General features: G+C 41.0%; 1 protein-coding gene across 1 annotated transcript in view; it reads right to left on the bottom strand.

Moving 5' to 3' along the window:
- myripb (myosin VIIA and Rab interacting protein b) overlaps positions 1-18628 on the bottom strand; it is a gene marked incomplete at both ends in the record, with an annotated part of 92425 nt that overhangs the window by 16315 nt on the left and 57482 nt on the right. The window contains one exon of the mRNA XM_083995336.1: positions 10903-11039. Coding sequence (XP_083851462.1) covers positions 10903-11039 — 137 coding nt within the window. The remainder of the gene's footprint in view (positions 1-10902; positions 11040-18628) is intronic.

Below are 18628 nucleotides of genomic sequence, written 5' to 3' on the forward strand. Positions count from 1 at the left end.
GCCACAACTAACTGCAACAGGGCCACAGCTGCCTTTACAGTAGCAGCACCTCGCTTCGCACAGCATGAAGGTGTGTGTGTGGAGTGTGTGTGTCTCCATTTAGAGGCCCAGTCCTCCCAGTCGCAGCATGGTGTAACAAGTCCCCAAACCATTACACGCTCCACCTGTGCTTCACTCCCAGGATTGTCTCATTCTGAGTGAAGCAGCGTTCAACAGAGCTGTACTGTTCTCGCTTGGTTAGAGGTGAATAATAGTTTCTGGCAGTGTGGAAGGGGACAATAGGTGGGGAAATTACCTGCAGCAGCTCAGGACAATGTCGACAGAGAAAAGGACCGCTGTCAGAGAAAGTGAGCCGCCTCGCAACAATCACACACAGATGCAGGTATGGCAATGCCCACACACTGCACACTGGGACCGTGATATACAAATATAGTAGTATATAGAGTATAAAACTCTCCTTACATACCGATGTCAACATGTGTCACAATAGAGACTGTATATATAACAGGACCATCTGTGAGAGATATAAAAGAACAAGCCATCAGTGTCCCCTGTCAGTCATATGGATACTGCCTGCAGCATGTGTATGTTTATCCTTGACAAGCAAGGAAATTTATCACTCCATCCATCCATCCATTCATCCATCCATCCATCCATCCATCGGATAGGGCGAAGCTGGTCACACCCTAGTTTGTTAGTCCCCTTGTCAGTTTTACACTTTCTTTTCACTGAACCTCAACAGCAGGGCTGACTGACTGACTGACTGACTGACTGACTGACTGACTGAGTGATGGTATTTCCACCTCTACGCAAATACGGCAAATACGATACTGTCATTAAATGAATCACTATTAACAACATATGCAGTGGAAAAAACTAAATATAAGAAACAGAGAGAGAGAAGTCATCTGTAAGGCTTTCAACTAACCGCTATATCAAAAAAGAGCGAGTCAGACATGAAGACCTGCCCCGATAAAATGTCTGTTACAACTTAGAGTGGAAACAAATAACTATTGTGAGCTGTGTGAGAGACATGTGGGTTTTTCTCAAGTAGCTCACATCAACCAGTGTTTGTCATTAATACCAGTGGCTGGGTTTTGGGTCTGGCCGGTGGCCCTTCATTGCTTGGCGTTATGTGTGTCTTTCTCTCTCTCTTGAATTTTCCAGTCTCCCTCTCTCACCTCGACTGTAATAATGCAAAAGCTTGAAAAATTAAAAGGTGAGTGATTGTCAGTCTCATTGTTTTGGTTTGTTGTTCTTTCCATCCATTCCTGCTGTTCATCCATGAGTCACATATGACAAGGCAGCTACGATTCAATGACTAGTGAGACAGACAGAATGATGCATTTGTCGTTAGCTGGTCCCGAATGGCTCCGCTGTCATTACAGAGGTGATGGGAAGTGTGTGTGTGAGTGTGTGTGTGTGAGTGTGAGTGTGTGTGTGTGTCTGTTAGAGTACATTCGTCCTCTCATACAACTTCCACATTTTCTAACCGTGACCATCGTCTCACCTTTGTTCCACACCACTTGCCGTTCTGCCACTCAGGGGAATGAAGGATGATATCGCTCGATATCACCATAGTAACCCAGAGAGAACGACAGAGATGGCCTGCATCTATGAGGTTGCCTGAGTGAAAGTGTGTGTGTGTGTGTCTGGGGGAGTGGGAGAACTACATAACCTTTTTGTTAAAATGTTTGTAGTGGGACGACTCTTCCTTGTCATTATCACAACAACAACGTCACTTTCCAGATGTTTTGATCGTGACTGATGTTTCACTGAGACATTTTTTTCAAACTTAGTATAAAGTAACACTAATCAATGTCCTCCTGAATCGCTGCATATGTGTTAAGGTCATTTTGTGCTGTATAGTGAAGTATAGTGTGAGTTCCTTTGCTCACGCATGACCTAAATTCTGCAGTATATGGGTTTCCCCGGGTGGCGGTACTCTCTTACTATGTTGTTTGATAGACAGATGGTCCATCCAATCATCTCCCAAGTATTTTTTGGAAAGCATAACAGTTTCCAACAAAGCCTTCCCAGATGGTTCTCTACAACAAACCATCTGGAGTGTAAGGTTATCTTTGTCCTCTCGAAGCTCTAACATCTCACACCACTCCAAAGCTCCACTAGATAAATGAAAGCATAGCTGAACTGAATAGTTTGAAGGGACCATTTAATGTAATAGAAAGTTCAAAAAGAAACTTTTTCTTTTTCTTTGCAATAAGGGGAATGAAGCTGAGTGTAATAAAGAAGATGTCATAGAGAGAGAGAGAGAGAGAGAGAGAGAGAGAGAGAGAGAGAGAGAGAATGTTTGGAGAGGCAGAGGAAACAAAAGAAAGAGTGAAAGCGTATAAATAAATGAGTCAGTAAAGCTCTGGCTCCTGAAGTGCCAGCAGCAGCAGCAGCAGCAGCAGCAGCAGCAGCAGCAGCAGCAGCAGCAGCAGCAGCAGCAGCAGCAGCAGCAGCAGGAGGAGGAGGAGGAGGATGGAGGATGGAGAGTCCAGACGGCTTCCTTTCAATTACAATGAAGCATCTGGCAGCACATGCAGCCTCATAAACAACATCCTCAGAACAACGGCTGAACCGACAGGATGTCTGTTTACATCTCAACCTGCTAGGAAATAGTGGAAAGTAAAAACAAACGTGCACCTGATTCATTTGTCTCTGATGTTCTGATTAATTTTTTTCTCGCCTTTTGTGGAGACGATGCCAATTTAATTTAACATGCCATAAAAATAAACCAAGGACGATGTAAATAGACAAAACAGCAATCCTTCAAAATTATGAATATATGACCCAAATTACTGACCATGCACAAGGTGTGTGTAGGATTCAGAAATGTAAGTTTGTGAGTGTGTGTGTAGAAATTAATTAGTCCCACAGCAAACATTGGCCTTTAAAGTTCAAACAATGGAGGTGGAATGTGAAATGAAGCAGCACAATCTCTCCAATAATTAGCAATAGGTTTTAGTGTTTCATTTTACATTTCCAGGCCACTGTACCTGACTTAAAAAGGAGCCTTTTGCTTGGGTTGATCCTTCTCGTGCATGATGAACATGGGCAAGAACAATGCTGCAAGAAACCGACCAAGAAAATGTCCTGTAGCAGTAGAAAAATGCTCACAATGCAGTCAGACTGGATGAAAATGCCGACCACATACAAACCACTGCATGAAAACCACGTTGGCTGGTGGAAACTACACCATTTATTTTGTTTCCACCAGTAAGAAATGAGTGCAGGATGTAACTTTACAGTGCAAATAAATGAATTAATGTCCAGTAGAGCAAAGATCACATTATTTACTGTTAAATTAATCCCTATGTGTCGTTTGTATAGAATCTCCTAATGCTCTGAATGCCCAAAATGCCTATTTTGCTTACATCTCCTTGTACTAGTGTGCATTGGTGCCATGCACACAAATGGAGTTAGTTGCATTCTTGACACCAATGTGGTCTGAACCCTGTGGTTGTTTGCTTTTTGACAGCGGCGGCTCCGGGCCTCTGTTTAACATTCTGCCCTCCGATCCCTCCAGACAGAGCACTGTACTCTGAGTCACCAAGCCTTCAGCTTAAAGGACTCAGACGACAGAAATGATCACAAAAGTGACAATACAGCCAGAGAGTGTCTGAAATACTTGTGCCACAGTACAGTAGGTTTATCTTTCAATGTGCTATCGAAAAAGCTCTAAGTGAGAACAAATCTCTTTGAGACCAAGTGCAATGGGTTTTCATGTTTCTGTTGCGTCCGCTTTGCTTTTTTGGCAGAAGAGAGCAGCAGCAGAACCAAGGTCACTGTTTGCATTGTCCTGACACCAACTCACTACATTAGTCACATCTAACCTTCTGCACCGTAGTTTAGCGTTGAAGGCTGAGACAGCTTTTGGCTAAGCAGCCACATATTGGACAGAAATGGATCACACCAGAACAACAGACAATACTCACTTCACTAGGCAAATGCAATTCCACTTTTTCTTGTTATAGTCATCGGTTTGCTTTGCCCAGCGGCTCTTAAAAAAAAAAAAAAAAAAAAAGTCCCTACAGCTAGAAAAATGTAAATGAATTGGAGATTCATTATCTGACCTTGGCTGCTCTGCGTGTGCAGCATAGTAGAGAAGCCGGATTTTGGGAACACACCTACGGTAGGCAGTCAGTGGAGGGCTAACCTTAAATAATGAATAATGAGCCCACTCATACAGAGGCAGCTTCTCAGTTTGTTTGTTTGTTTCCTTTGTCTCCTGTGTTTCATCCTGTATCCCAATTATCACCAAGATCCACTCAAGTGATAAATGAGCCGCCAACAATCTCACAACTAACTTTTGAGCCAAAATTACTTGTTCATTCTGGGGTATAATTATCAATTCCCAATACTGTGAAGGATTGAATGTATTTCTATCCATCCATCAGCTATAATGCTTATCCATGCAGTGTTGCAGGACGGCTGACATTGGGCGAAGGCAGGTTACACCCTGGACTGATCACCAAATTCACAACCTATCACATCTATCACAACCTTACACATACACTTACATTCAACATTCACACCTATGCAGATTATCCACATGTACTGTGGGAGAACATGCAAGCTCCACACAGAAAGGCCCTAGGGGTTCCAGTCCAGGGCCAAGTTCTTTCTTGATGTGCAGCATCAGTGCTAAACACTGCACCACTGTGCCACCCCCACATGTGTTTATTTCTAGCAATTTGCCTTACCGACTAATTTTCTACCATCCTCTAATTTAGTGCAGCTCTACATGTGTGGTTGTACAGACACAGAAACACAAGCATCAACACAAGATAAACCCACAGAGCACAAACACAAACACACACGGAGCACATACCATTAAAAAGAGAGAATTTAAGTCTTTTTGTTGCATCGGAGACACAGACAAAAAATACTGTTTCTTACCAGGTTATAAAGTGCACCTTTGCAATGCAGTCTTTCAGTATAGGGGTATTAATTCCAGTCTTTCAGTATAGTGCGGACACACACATTCACAAAGACGTGGACCCTCCCTTCATCACTTTACTGAAAAGGCTGCAGCAGCCAAAGAAAGCTTCAAAACACACTTCAGTTGTGTGCCGTGCTGCTTCTGCTCTCTCAATTTTCTTGCCAGAGAGTGGAATATTTGAAGGTCATGATATGTTTGAACATTTCCAGAGTCACCGTTATCTCGCTGTGTTAGGTAGGAATTCGCCTCCCACAGACATTTGGAGGGATGTGACAGCAATCACAAAGGCCAGGAAAAAAGTGGGACAACAGTAATCCCCCGTTTGAAATGAATAAGATTTAAGTGTCAAAAAAATCCATAATTCCTGCGTTTGATACTTAATAACAAACTCATCACATTGCATTTCATGGCAAATTCTATGATGCAATGTCATTAAACCAGAGTAGATAGGCAGCTCTAAAGTGATGTCTAAAAAATGATACCTTGATAGAAATTCTGAATGAATATAAGTCTCTATAAATATATAAGTATTAGCTCCTGCACCAATACCCAGTTATCAAGGGGAAATAAACATAATACCCTTAAGGTAGATTTTCTAGAGAGAGACACACAGCCACAGCAAAGCACACGAGTGTAGTGCAGCAGATTAAAAAAAAAAGAACAGTGCATCAGTCATATTTGCATTTTTGGCTCATTGACGCAGGTTCTCAAATAAACTATATACACATTTGACAGTTTTGGAAGGAGACATATTTCTGAGAGTTAAACGAGACGATTGACTCTACTCCTGTGTCTCTATTGTAAATATTAAGCTATAGCAGCATGGCTGGTTGGCTTAGTTTACTGTAGCAAAACAGCTAGCAACTAGCATATCAAAAGATCACTTATGAACTAATTTGCTATGAGTGAACATTTCTAAAGTCTTGATGTCACCATGTAACTCACAATTAGACGTGTTTTTTGTTTACATTTTGGTTTTTGTTGGGATTAAACAAACAGCGTGTAGCGTTTAGCCGTTTGAATCTTTGTGCTAAGCTTAGGGGTGGCCTGTGGCATAGCTGGTGACACAGGTGGTTGCCTAGGGGAGCACTGCAAGAGAGGTTTATTTTCCTGTCTTTTTTTCAGCTGAAGTTCAGAAGCATCTGGGAAGTTATTTTCTGGTGCAGCTGAATATGCTAGTAACATAGGCCTATATTATTAATTATTGACAATATCATCAACAAAAACAGAATTTGAATCAATCCGGTACAAAAATAGACACACTGCAACCCCTAAACTGTCAGTCATGAGTTGACAACATGAGGACCACTGCCTGCTATTATGCTGCAATGCCTGTAACCAATGCATAGTCCCTACAGTACATGATATTATGCACCACCCAAGACTTAAATCTTTGAGCTGCACAATGAATGAAAAAAGGATGAAATCATCAGATGCACAAGGCAGGAAATACTACAACTAGAGGTAGGGCTAAACTAACTGAACAATACGCTCATTAGAGGGAGTCAAAAGTTTCTGATGAGCAAATGGTCGTGAAGGTGACAATCCGACAGCTTTGACAAAACATGCACATATGGATGAAAGAGAGCAGACAGGAGACATATAAATGAGGCCTAGGAGGCAAAAATGCAAATAATTCTCAACAAATGTCAAACTCACTCTTTAACTGTCATGTATTTTGTCATAACAACCTTACATGATTGAACCTGTTTAGAAAGTGGAACTGATAATATTTGATATTTCGTAAATGAACTTACTTTGATTTAAAGATGTGACGCACTCCATTAGCTCGTTTTACTTGAAAGAACATTTTTCCCCCCTCTGATCTTTTATCAAGACTCTGCATGGTGGCTCGTGTTTTCTGTCACATCTAATAACTTATGTTTCTTGACACGTAGCCTCTTGTGCACCACAGGCTAAGAGCGTTTAATGCCACAGTGTTTAGGAGAGACTAATGCATGAGTAAGTACAACTGCAGCACATATTTCGCTTGTTTCATTTCACGCCTTCAAAGGCATTAAATGCTGATTTAACACCCTCGGATCAGTCCAGTATCTGCAGATCATCTTGATGAGGCAGTTGGATCATTCCTTGAAAAAATGTGAGATTTAGCAATTAAAGGAAAAAAGAAAAAAACGATTTTCTTAAAGGCTTCATTTTGTCTTCTCTGATATGTTAACTGTTTCACTTCATGCATGTTGAATGTGAAAAACATAACTCTCCAGGGGCCACATCCATCACTCTCACTCTTTCCTGCACACACACACGCACACATACACACAGACGATGGTATGGTATTTGTTGCGGGTCACATGAAGGCATTACTCCTCTCTCCACTGGACACGTTGGACATGATGGAAGTACAAATTGCTCGCTCCATGTTCTCTTCCTGTTGGTTTGAAGGTCACACATTCTCTCTGGGGACATGATAGATGTAAAACAGTCACATCTCTCTCACCGACCGTCATGTCAGCTGCCATTTCACACTCGTACAGAGTTGATTTCACAAGCATTGGCTCCTTGGTGATAAAAAAACATTCTTAGCACATATATAAAGGCAGCCAATATTCCACATAGAGATACGAGCTGATTTATGAGGATGTTTTATGTGACTGTGGCTGTTTCTCTATATGCACGACGACAGGGGACCCATATTAAAGCAGATATCAGTGGAATGTTTTTGTTAATATAAGTCCTAAATAGTCCTATTTTCCGTCAGCAATCACTTACATGAAGTATTTCAGCCTAAACACGAGTCTCTCCGTCACTCTGCTCTGCTGTAACCCGGGGAGAAAATTTTCCTTGTGGGATACAAGTGTTATCCAATGAGGAGAGAGAACGGCATGAAGGGCTGTGTGTGCAGCCAAGGGATGCGCGTGAATGTGGTGACGTAGCACGAGGACCAATTGATGCCTGACAAGGGCGGGGGCTGCTAACTCATGGTGCGTTCAAAGAAACTCGTACTTTGTGTTTTTCCTTCCTGTGAAGTCATACCAGTTCGATCTGGTACGAGTTCACGGGTCGGAAGTTACGAGTGGCCGTTATAGGGAACTTTCACAGACAACAGGATGGTAAAAACACGAGCTACGGGTTACCTGGAACGCTACCAAGTCGTAGTTGTGACTTGAAGCTGTAACTTACGGTTTCAAAAGCCTGCCTTGAACGCAGCATTAGCCGAAACGGCCGTGAAGCTGATATCTGCTTTAACACTCAGGGAGTTTCCTGGCTACAAGCTCTTTTCTTGGTGCAAACTAGACCAGGCCAGTTGGTGTAACACCAGTTTGTTAATGTGCAACATCTTATCTAATTGAATTTCTTTTCCAATCTAATGCTGATTTACTTGCTGAACAGAAATCTCATTATTTTCTGTTCAAATGAAAGCACAGAAGTCTTGATATACATCATGGTAATCTGTTGCCATTATATACTTGTCAAGACACTTGACATATCCCATTATTTGCTACAAAAGAGGTTTTAGATGGCATTTTCTCTCAGATGAATTATAACCCAGTCATATTTTGACAGCTGTAGATTTGGTTTCTTTTTGACATTTTTATAATCCCTCTTAATTCCATCTCATATATGACATGACAAGGCTGGATAACGGATGTAAAAGACAAGATATTTTCATGTAAACAAAACTGCTTTGCCAATAAATCTGAGGTTTTCACTGACAAATCAACAATACCTGATGCTTTAAAGGAGACATATTATGCCCCTTTTCCACTACTGGTACCAGGTAGGGGTGGGGTTATGCAAATTCAAAAGCTAGTTACATCACTGGAAGACAACTGAGGGAACAGCTCATAAAACCACATGGATTTCAATCTCAGGAGCCTGCAAATTACAGATTTTTTTTTGTCAATTCTTGCATTTTGGGGGTCCGGAAGGCAAGATAAACACCCAAATATAAGCTTCATAAAGTGCTATTTCCATAATATGTCCCCTTTAATATCCAGATACACACAAGCAACAGACAGAGCTCCCATGCACCACAGTGTATCCATAATCATATGGAAAGTCAGCTATAGCCAGTCAGTAGGAGCAGTGATGTGAGTATTTGAGAATTGGAACCGGTCTAATCTGTTGGACTCATGTGAGCCGGGAGACCAGAAGCCGAGTCATATAATCCTTTGTCCTCCTCCCCGGATGATGTAAGAGAGGAGAGAGGAGAGAGGGGAGAGGAGAGGAGAGGAGAGGAGAGGAGAGGAGAGGAGAGGAGAGGAGAGGAGAGGAGAGGAGAGGAGAGGAGAGGAGAGGAGAGGAGAGGAGATATAATAAATAGTAGAGCTAGTAGAAGTGGAGAGGGAAGTGGGAAGGAGAGGGGGAGTACGATAGGATGAGGGGGGAGGAGACTGGAGAGGAGATCAGAAAAGTGAAGGTTTAGGAGGAGAATCATTTTGTCCACTTGTGCACCACGGCAGGCACTACAGCCACAAGACAAATCATGATTGTCCTGGGAAAGCCTTGTACCTACAGGGGGAATTCCATCATGAAAACAAAGAAGATGAGCTGTAAAATGTCAACAATTCCTGTCCATGTGAAATTCATCCACTACTTTGGGCCTAGTTTAGCTCTTACTGTACACTGCAGACTGCTCTTAGTCCTTACACTTCAGCTCACAAAACCATCATTTTCAAGCACTTTGTCTTGAACTGTTTTGTGTGTTTTATCTTGTCTTACTGCAACATAATTTCCTCTTGTGGGACAATAAAGATCTGATGTGAACTGACATTATTTGGCGACATGTTTTTGTTTTTTCTGTAAACTAATGTTTTAAGAGCCCATTAGCTATTTTTAGCTCTCCGTGATCGCCCTGTCAACTTTTACGATGGCAACATGTCCACAAGAAGGAAAATGTAATAATATGGCAGTAAAAACAGACAGGCTAGTTTTATAGTTGTATTCCTTTACCTGCATTATAATGATTAAAACGTTTTAACTTTGTCCAAAACAACCTTCACTGCAGTTTTGGTCACAGTGTGTTTCTGAATGCTCGGTCATCTTGATCCTATCCAGTTCCTGACCTGATTTATCCCCTCTGTGCTCTCTTCACTCATTTAATCCCATGTACCAGGGTTTGAAATAATGCTTTGTAGTCAGCCACAGTGGCAGACCGATCTGTTTCAGCCGGGTCACAACAATGTTATCTGGAGGCGGGATGAAAGCTGCACTGCTGCCGTCCTGCACAGGAACAATTCACTGAGGACGCAAAGTGGCCTGAGCCACTGCAGGGATTAACTGGCAGAATGAAACCACAGGCCAGCTGCCCCTTAGCCTGTCAGCATCACCACTGCACTGACACACACACTCACACACATGCACCAACACACACAATTTCAACCACGCCCACATCTGCACCAGCAACACAAAATTTAACTGCAGCCGTTGAATAAAGTTAAATAAATCCAATTGCCATTAAATAAATGAAATCTAAATGTCAGGAAAATACAAAAACACAGATTTTAAGTTCAATCACTCACCATAAATGTTACCCTAGAGATGTGTGTTGTGTGTGTGTCAGTGGGAAATTCTTTGTCTCCACATGCCAGTGAGAAAGTAATTAACTGAATCAATCATTGAGGGAGAAACAAGGTGTAAAACAAAGTGACCGTTCATTTAACAAAGCAAACTAATGAGCAATCAAGAGAGCTTGTCTTTGGTTTTGTTCGACAAAAACCCTCCATCTCAAAAAAAGGGGCATTTTGTTGTTGTTGTTTTTTTCAACTCTAGGAAGAGTAACACAACATCTCCTGCCAAATCAGCCAAATAGCTTTAATCACAACATGACAAAACATTACACAGAGACAGAAGGCTGCTCTGCAATCAAAGACGATGCTGAGGAGAATAATTAAAAGATAAAAATAAACAGCTAAAGAATGGCATGCAACACAGAGGCCATAAACAAACAAATAAATAAATAAATAAATAAATAATCAGGACGATAAAGTTACCTGGGAGATCAGAGAGCGCTCCTCTCTCGATAATGTGCTTCCTGTACAGAGTCTTCAAAACCTTGGCACTGCCGAACCTCTTGAAGCGACTTTTCACATTGTTATAATACCATTCAAGGGACTGCGTCCTCAAAATCCTGCAGGCAAACGACAAGAAAGGGAGACAGGAGAGAGGGAAGAAAGAAAAAATGACGGTAAGTCAAAGAGAAGCAGATGGGAAAGGAACAGGAATCAGATTTTTATTAAAATTACAGCAGGATTATAACGTAGACTCCAAGCCAAGAGTTTAATTAAAATCTGCTTTAATTTGCTGTTTAAAAAAAAAAAGAAATCAATTATCAAATGTAAATAATCAGACTTTATGTTCTGTACAATCCAAGCTGTGTAATTTGTTTATTACTGCAGCGAGTGCGTCAGTTCTTTAATATGGCGTCACATCATTTTCCAGGCTTTTCCTCACTCCTTGGTTTACAGTTTACAGGCCCGTCGGTGCTCGAATGCCAACCAGTCAGACCTCAGCATGGATGGACCAGATGATTACATAAACAGAAATTCATAACAGAGAGGGTTATGAAAAGCCCTGAGAGAAGTGCTCCCTTTGCACCAGCGCTGTGCCGGATTGCATGAAACTCTGCCAACTTGGTGTTTAATCTTGCGGTCAATCCCGCCGCTTTTTCGATACCACCGCAACAGACAACAGTGCGCAGAAACACACACAACCGCACAAAGACAGATTTACTGTTTAAGGGAATCACACAAAAACAGACTGTATTTATTTAAACACTATTTATGATTGTTTTCCATTTTATCTGCACATCTTTGCTTTCCCCCTTTTTTTCTTGTTTGGAAAGATGCTTTTCGGATCACCTACCCTCGCCTTTTCACTACTCAGACAGGGACATTTCTATAACTGCAGAGAATTTATCGTTTTGATATTTATATACTGTACTGTACTGTGGTGCAGAAGCAGTTTTGTGTTTTCTTTGTATCAACATTTTGTGGCTAAGAATAGCTTTGATGTATCTGAAAGCCGGTAGCCAGTAGCACCCACTGTGCATTAATCATTTATTAATTAGCCTCTGACAACAAGTTTATTTCTGTATTAATTAATGGAATCAGTGCATGGACTTTGTTACTGTAAGTGAATTTCTTGGTGAATCACTAACTAACATCTGCACAGTTGTTACTTCTCAGGTTTTTGATTATAACTCCTGATGAAGATGCTGAAACATGGACGAACATAATAAAGGTGAATATGTTGCCATTGGCCACATTTTTCATTATCTTTGACTGAAGCATTGACAGTAACCTCTGTATTTAAAGGATATATTTAACTGATCATATTGAGAAGAATTTGGCTCATATTCATTTGTTCATCAACACATCAACATGGACAGGTCTGTTTATTTTGAGTTCTCATCCTAAAGTTCAAAACAAATATATAATTTTTTATCTACTCTTCATATGAAAAAATGTGTCATCAACTCCATGCCTCTGATTGTGTAGCAGCAGGGAGGAACTGAGTGAGTGTGTACATGTTGATGCCTCTGCTCAGTGAAGAGACAGGCCATTGAAGGAGAGGGTGAAAATAGCCATGCTAATAAAGGGATCCTAAGTGTCCCTGAGGCGGCATGGGCTGCCACATCCCTCCTTCCACACCCGCCTCCCCCTTTCTCTGTGGATTTATTATCCTCTGCCTCTATCTGCTGGGCCGCTCAATGGGCTTCACCTCCTTAATTTCATGCCACGGGTGAATCTAGTCACTCTAATGGTGGATGCTGAGCCCCAGTGAAGAGGCCTGGCTCTTTTCATCTCCCTCTGGGCCCAAGAAAGAAGGCATGGAAATGAATCTGGAAGAGCAATGCAGCTTTGAGGAGGCATCATACAAGCAGGAAATACAAATAGGATTCATTTGAGCTCTGAAATGAGCCCGAGCAACCTTTGGACTAAAAGAAGAAATTGTGACTGCAGCAAAAGAAATGTTATTGTCTGTGTGGAATCATAATTGACTTTCAAATTAAACTGAGGCTGGGACCATGCATGCTGCTCCAGCAGTGGGGTGAAATTAGATTTAATGATGCTGTAAAAAAAATAACAACATTTAACATGCTGTGTATGTATGCAAACCCACTACTACATGTTTTAGGATCTGCAGGGGAGATGAAAGTAGAGAAACTACCTGCTGTCCAACTGGACTCCTGCTTTGTGATTGGACGGTGAAAATTTCTTCTCACAGTGTGGGAACTTTGAATGCTTTGAGTTTTGAACTTTGACTTTTACAAGAATTTTTCTCTTTTGTATCTGTGTACATGCATTTGCAAAAGTATTTCTATCACAGAGTCTTTGTGAAAACTAACTCCTGATATCATTTATTCGCAGATTTTATTCACACCATCTCTTTTTTTCTCAACAACAAAAATCTTTTTATAAATACACTTTTCACACAAATTCAAATTTCTCATGCTTATTTATTAAACAGGCTTACCAAGGCTGTTTACCAATTACAAACTAAGGAATCATTCTTTAACATAATTTTATGAGCTCAAAATCTTATTCACCCTAATTTGACCCCATGCAAACATGATGAGAAACCCAAGGCTTTGGTTTCTCCGCCTAGTTGCAACTGCTCAGCCACAGTCATTGGAAAATAGAAAAGTCTCGCAGTGGACGATGACCGTTTGGGGGTTTTGCAAAAGGTCAATTGTGGTAAATTAACAAATAAGTTCAGAGTATCTACACTGTTCATCACATATACATTGTAATGCAGTTTTGATGAGTGTGCACTGTGCATACATGTTTGGCTTCATCAGAAGCTCATCAAAGGTGCAGCACTCTCATTCCACTCTGCCCATCAATCAAAATTAGCACAGAAACAGATGATGAATACAGATTCAAGCGTAGGCATCTGTTTCCTTTTATGCCAACCACACAAACTTGTTGAAATTAGCCGAGCTTTCCCTTTCAGAAATAAAGAGAGAGAGTCTGAGAGAGAGAGATTTAGGACAGTGGGAGAGGCATCTCGATGAATGAAGCATGACATTGCTTCCCCAGAGTGATCTGATCTAAAAAAGAGAGGAAGAGGGGAGGAGAGTGGAGTGGATAAGCAGAGGCTTTCAAGCAAGAGCTGCACTGCTGCGTGAGCTTCTGCAAATACGCATTTCATAATGAGGTTGGGAGATTCCCTGATGCTTGGCTGCTGCATGAATAAGTAAAAGGGATTCCTGCGGATGGTCTCCTGACACTAGTTCTACTCTTCCTCCTTCATCTCCTCCCTTACCTTAGGTCAGCTCTGCGTGCAGGCCGAGGGAACAGCCTTTCCCTTCTTACCCTCTCCTCTCCTCTCCTCTTCTCTACAGACCTTTTGCCCTCTATACTTCAGAAAACCAATTTGCACATCTAAATGAGGCCTAAATAAAATATATAGAAGCACATGTTGAAGGAGTGCAATAAAAAGAAAAAAATCTGACTTTGCTGAGTTTCCACCTCCCCTGGCAAAGGGAACTATTACCATAATTGACTTTCTGAGCCTTCTAATGAATTGGTGCAGCTTCTGTTGAAGCTGCTGTAGAGACGGGACAGAAGAGCAAAGGGAGAAGAATGAAGGGTGGGGGCTGACTATAACAGAACATCAAATAGGCCCTATTCTCTTCTGAAGACTTGCGGAGTGACTGGTCTTGTTATTAGAAGAAAATAAGAAAAGAAAATTAGATTGTTCTCAACTCCGGGGTTAGATCAAAGCGCCTGATGTCTGGGAAGTTAAAACCCTCGAGTTGTGAGGTCTTAATGAGTGAAAATCTGGAGGACTGAGATCTAGCACTTGCTTTCTTTAAATGAACTCCAGCATGGTGTACGACAGATGAAACTTTTCTGCACACACCATAGAAATAAAGTTTTATGAAGGAAACGGAAAGCTAAGAAAACATTAGGTGATACCAGCTGAAACCTGCAGAAGTTTCAATGATTATTTCTGTATCTTTTTAATTATATAAGAAGAGTACAAGTATAAAAAGAAACTAGCAAAAAAATGATCTAGCTTTGTGGCATTTAAAAACCAGAAATTTATGCATGAGTTCGGTGAATAACTTATTGATCACAGCCAGCGAGGGTTTACAAACAGCAGACAGATCAAAACAAGCCTATATGCAGATGATGTGTTATTGTTCCTTCAAGACCATTAATAATACCTAATTTTCCTCGATCAAACTACTGACTTAACCTGTCAGTATCTACTATACCCTCAGTTATACCCTCTGCAAAGTTGATATAGCTACTATTGCAGCGCTAATTATTGTGTCCATAAGCAAAACAAATACACAATAATCATATTTTTCTCTTAAAATTTACAATACCTCATTAATTACTAGCAAACACAAACAGGGTGCAAAGGAATGGTGTTGAATCACACTTGGTGTTACTCACTAAAAGAAACTTTCCTCTATCACTATTCCACACCCCCGATCTGTTTCACAAATATGCTTTCAGCTAAAAAACAGGCCGGTTGAAAAGTGGGGAGATATTAATATTGATTAATTGCCGTTAAGACGGTTCTGAGAAAATCTAACTCCAAACAAGAATTAACGGCCTTTCATCCACATATCTTGCCGCTTCTGTGGTTATTTATTTGTACATGTCAGAACAGATTTGTGCAAGGGGGAGAAGTGGGACAACAATGATTTATTATCTACACATGCTCTCTTTTGAGAAAATAAAACATAGACTTAGAAAATGTACACTTTTACAGAAACAGATGTGTGTATAAGTACAGCATATCTTTACCAGCATGACAATTTGATGTTTACTTCGTAATGTGAGTTTTTTGCACAAACAACATTTGTATTTATTTAACTTTAAAGTATTGTTGTGTAGGTTGTCATGTGAAAGTATCTGCATGGTTTATACATTTTATATCAGATATTCTCTTGATGCCATCTGTGAGGCTACACCACCGCAGCACTAAATAAATAAAGTGTATTCGATGAAAGCAGAATGGGCCAAATGACAAAAAAACAAGGTCATGGTTCAACTGTTGAAAATCCTGAGATGTTTAGAAAACCAGGGCACTGCACCTGACCTTTCACCATGTTTTTTTAAACAGTGTCCAGTTTTAAGAGGCAGAAATACATTTCTCTAACAGCAGTGGTCTTGTATATAACCTTTTCAGAAAGCAGATGGAATATTGATCACCTGCCTGAGCCTCTGTGATGGACATTTAGGGAGGCAGAGGAACAGGAATATAAAAGAACTGTATAATGAGGTGGGGATACCTTCTTCTCTGTCTCTTCTATTATTTTATCACAGCCTTTCTTGAATTGTCTGTGAACTGTCCTATTTTGTATATGTCCTATTATATATAAATATATATGCTTGCATTCCTCATGCACTCACCTGCCCTCAGTATAAATAAATACACACCTCAGCTGAATGTAAATTACAGGTAAAATGGCCAGGCTGCAAAATGACGCATTGCATGCTGTTCATTTAGAGGATCAATTAATTTTAAATGAGACCTCTGCGAGAGTATTACCACCCAAGCTGGATCTATAGAAACCAGTGTTGGCAGGCTCTCCCATGCACAGAAGCCGGGGTCATTAAATGAACGGAGCTCTATGGCTCGACAGACATTTGCATGCAGCACGTGCTCCACAGCAGTTGAAATCAGCACAGTTTTTGATTGTGTTTCTGGCATACTGCAAACATTTAACCCCAGAGAGCGACTGCAGGTTCACCATAAGGTATTCTGCTACATCCACTTCCCTAACCTACGTCTCAAAAAAAAAGTCTAAATTTAGGAGCAGCACAGCTCTAGGCAGCGGTCAGGCAATTTACGCTACCTTCTCTCCCTCATACTCTCCCTTTCTCTCTAGACCTAAAGCTGTCATCTTTAGACCATCCCTCTCTCTCTCTCCCTATCTCTTTCTCTGTTTCTCTCTTCCTCTTTATCACCCTGCTCTCTCTTCAAACCTTCATTCTTTCAGGGCGTTACAGATGAATGTGTCGGCAGCCAGGAGAGCCTGTGGCACAGTATGGAAGACTGGAAATGAGTTATATCGGGACAAAGTGCTCTCAGACAGAGCATGGATGGAGGAACCAAAGTGAATTAGAAACTGCTCACATGGTGTCTGGTTTCCTAAAGTAGTGGCTGTGCGAGTTTGACTGTCAAACCTACAGTATAGCACCTGCACACAAACAATACACATTCTATGATGTATGAGATAATCAATGAAAAACAGTATCAGACCATGATCCATAGTTTTTAAAGCAAACATAAGTAAATAATCAATTTCTTCCCATTACAAACATATTATATTCTCTCAGTGAACGAGGCAGAAAGTTTAGTGAACAGGTTCTGATTACAATCATGTTAGATAAAACTTTCACAATGGTCTTTTTCCTTTTTTTTTTAAAGGTTATTATGACACTTGATATGCTGGTATCCTGGCACAGCAATAGATCTATGTATCATGAGTATAAAGACTGCACCTTTATCATTATATTCTATTATCGTCTTACTCCGGAGCAGCTCCTGAGGATTCTCACCTCTGTTCGTTTTGTGAAGCATTTTATCCCATCATTGTGAGGAGCAAACTCTTCAAAAGCGAGATAAGTAGTATACGAGAAAGCGACTCAGCGCAAAGAGTGAACATCCTGTACAGAAAGCTTCCCACCAGTCTGTGATGACTCACCATACTGGATTTTAAATATTCAAGGCCCCCTTTTCCACTGTGTGATTGTGGGACTTTCAAGACCAAATTTGACAATCAAGAGAGATATGGTAAAATCCAGCTGCCCCTCTGTATATCTCAAGCAAACCAGTGTTACTGTATTTCTTCTGCATAATACACAACTGTTCACTAAGGTCCATGTGATGTAACATTCATCATTGGCGGGTGTACGCGAGCCTCTGGTGTGGATGTCAGCATTATGTCCGTGTGGACAGTCCATTTGAGACAATTAGGTTAGTTCTCCTGTAACAGCTGGCCAGATGTCACATTGCTTCTTGTTGTTCAGCTGTGCATGTGGGTCATTTTAGGATACAGGTCTGTTGAAAATCATGTGAGATGTAGGTCACATTGAGATACTCCATGGAGACCAAACATTCTGCTAATGAAATCATGACGCCACACAGGCAGGTTTTTCATAGACTGTAGTGCATCATATTTACATAGATATAGATATAGATATAGTATTTTCAGCACGGATGTATGGAACATATGGAAAAGTGAGATAATCTGCGCTAAGCCTCCTGCTTCTGCACAGCCAGAGCACCACATGGGATTTTAAGGGGAGCATGTGGAGAGGCAGAGCTCTGCAGCAGCCCAGCAATGTGGGAAATCTAGTGGCAGAATAGACTGCGGCTATGCTTTCCACCACTCAACTCATTCTCCATGTGGCTATTCTGTGTGGATATTGGATAATGAAAAAACTGCAAGCACCCTGCAGCCTTTATCTGAGCAATTATGTGGAACCAAAATCACGAAGAGACAATATGATGCGAGGCCAAAAGAGGCAGAAGATTGTAAATATAATTAATTTGTCAGAAGCCTTATGAAAGAAGCTTGTGATGGTAATTCAATCTCAATAAGGGAGCGTCATTGGCTTTTTTTTTTTTCTTTTTAAGGTCACAGTTGCGGTGGGAACCCTTGTTCTATCCTCTTAATGTCATCAAGCACCTCCACCGGGAAATGAAAACCCAGTGAAATAACAGGATTTTAGATATTACAAAACG

The sequence above is a fragment of the Trachurus trachurus genome (assembly GCF_905171665.1).
Source record: "Trachurus trachurus genome assembly, chromosome: 20".
NCBI lineage: Eukaryota > Metazoa > Chordata > Actinopteri > Carangiformes > Carangidae > Trachurus > Trachurus trachurus.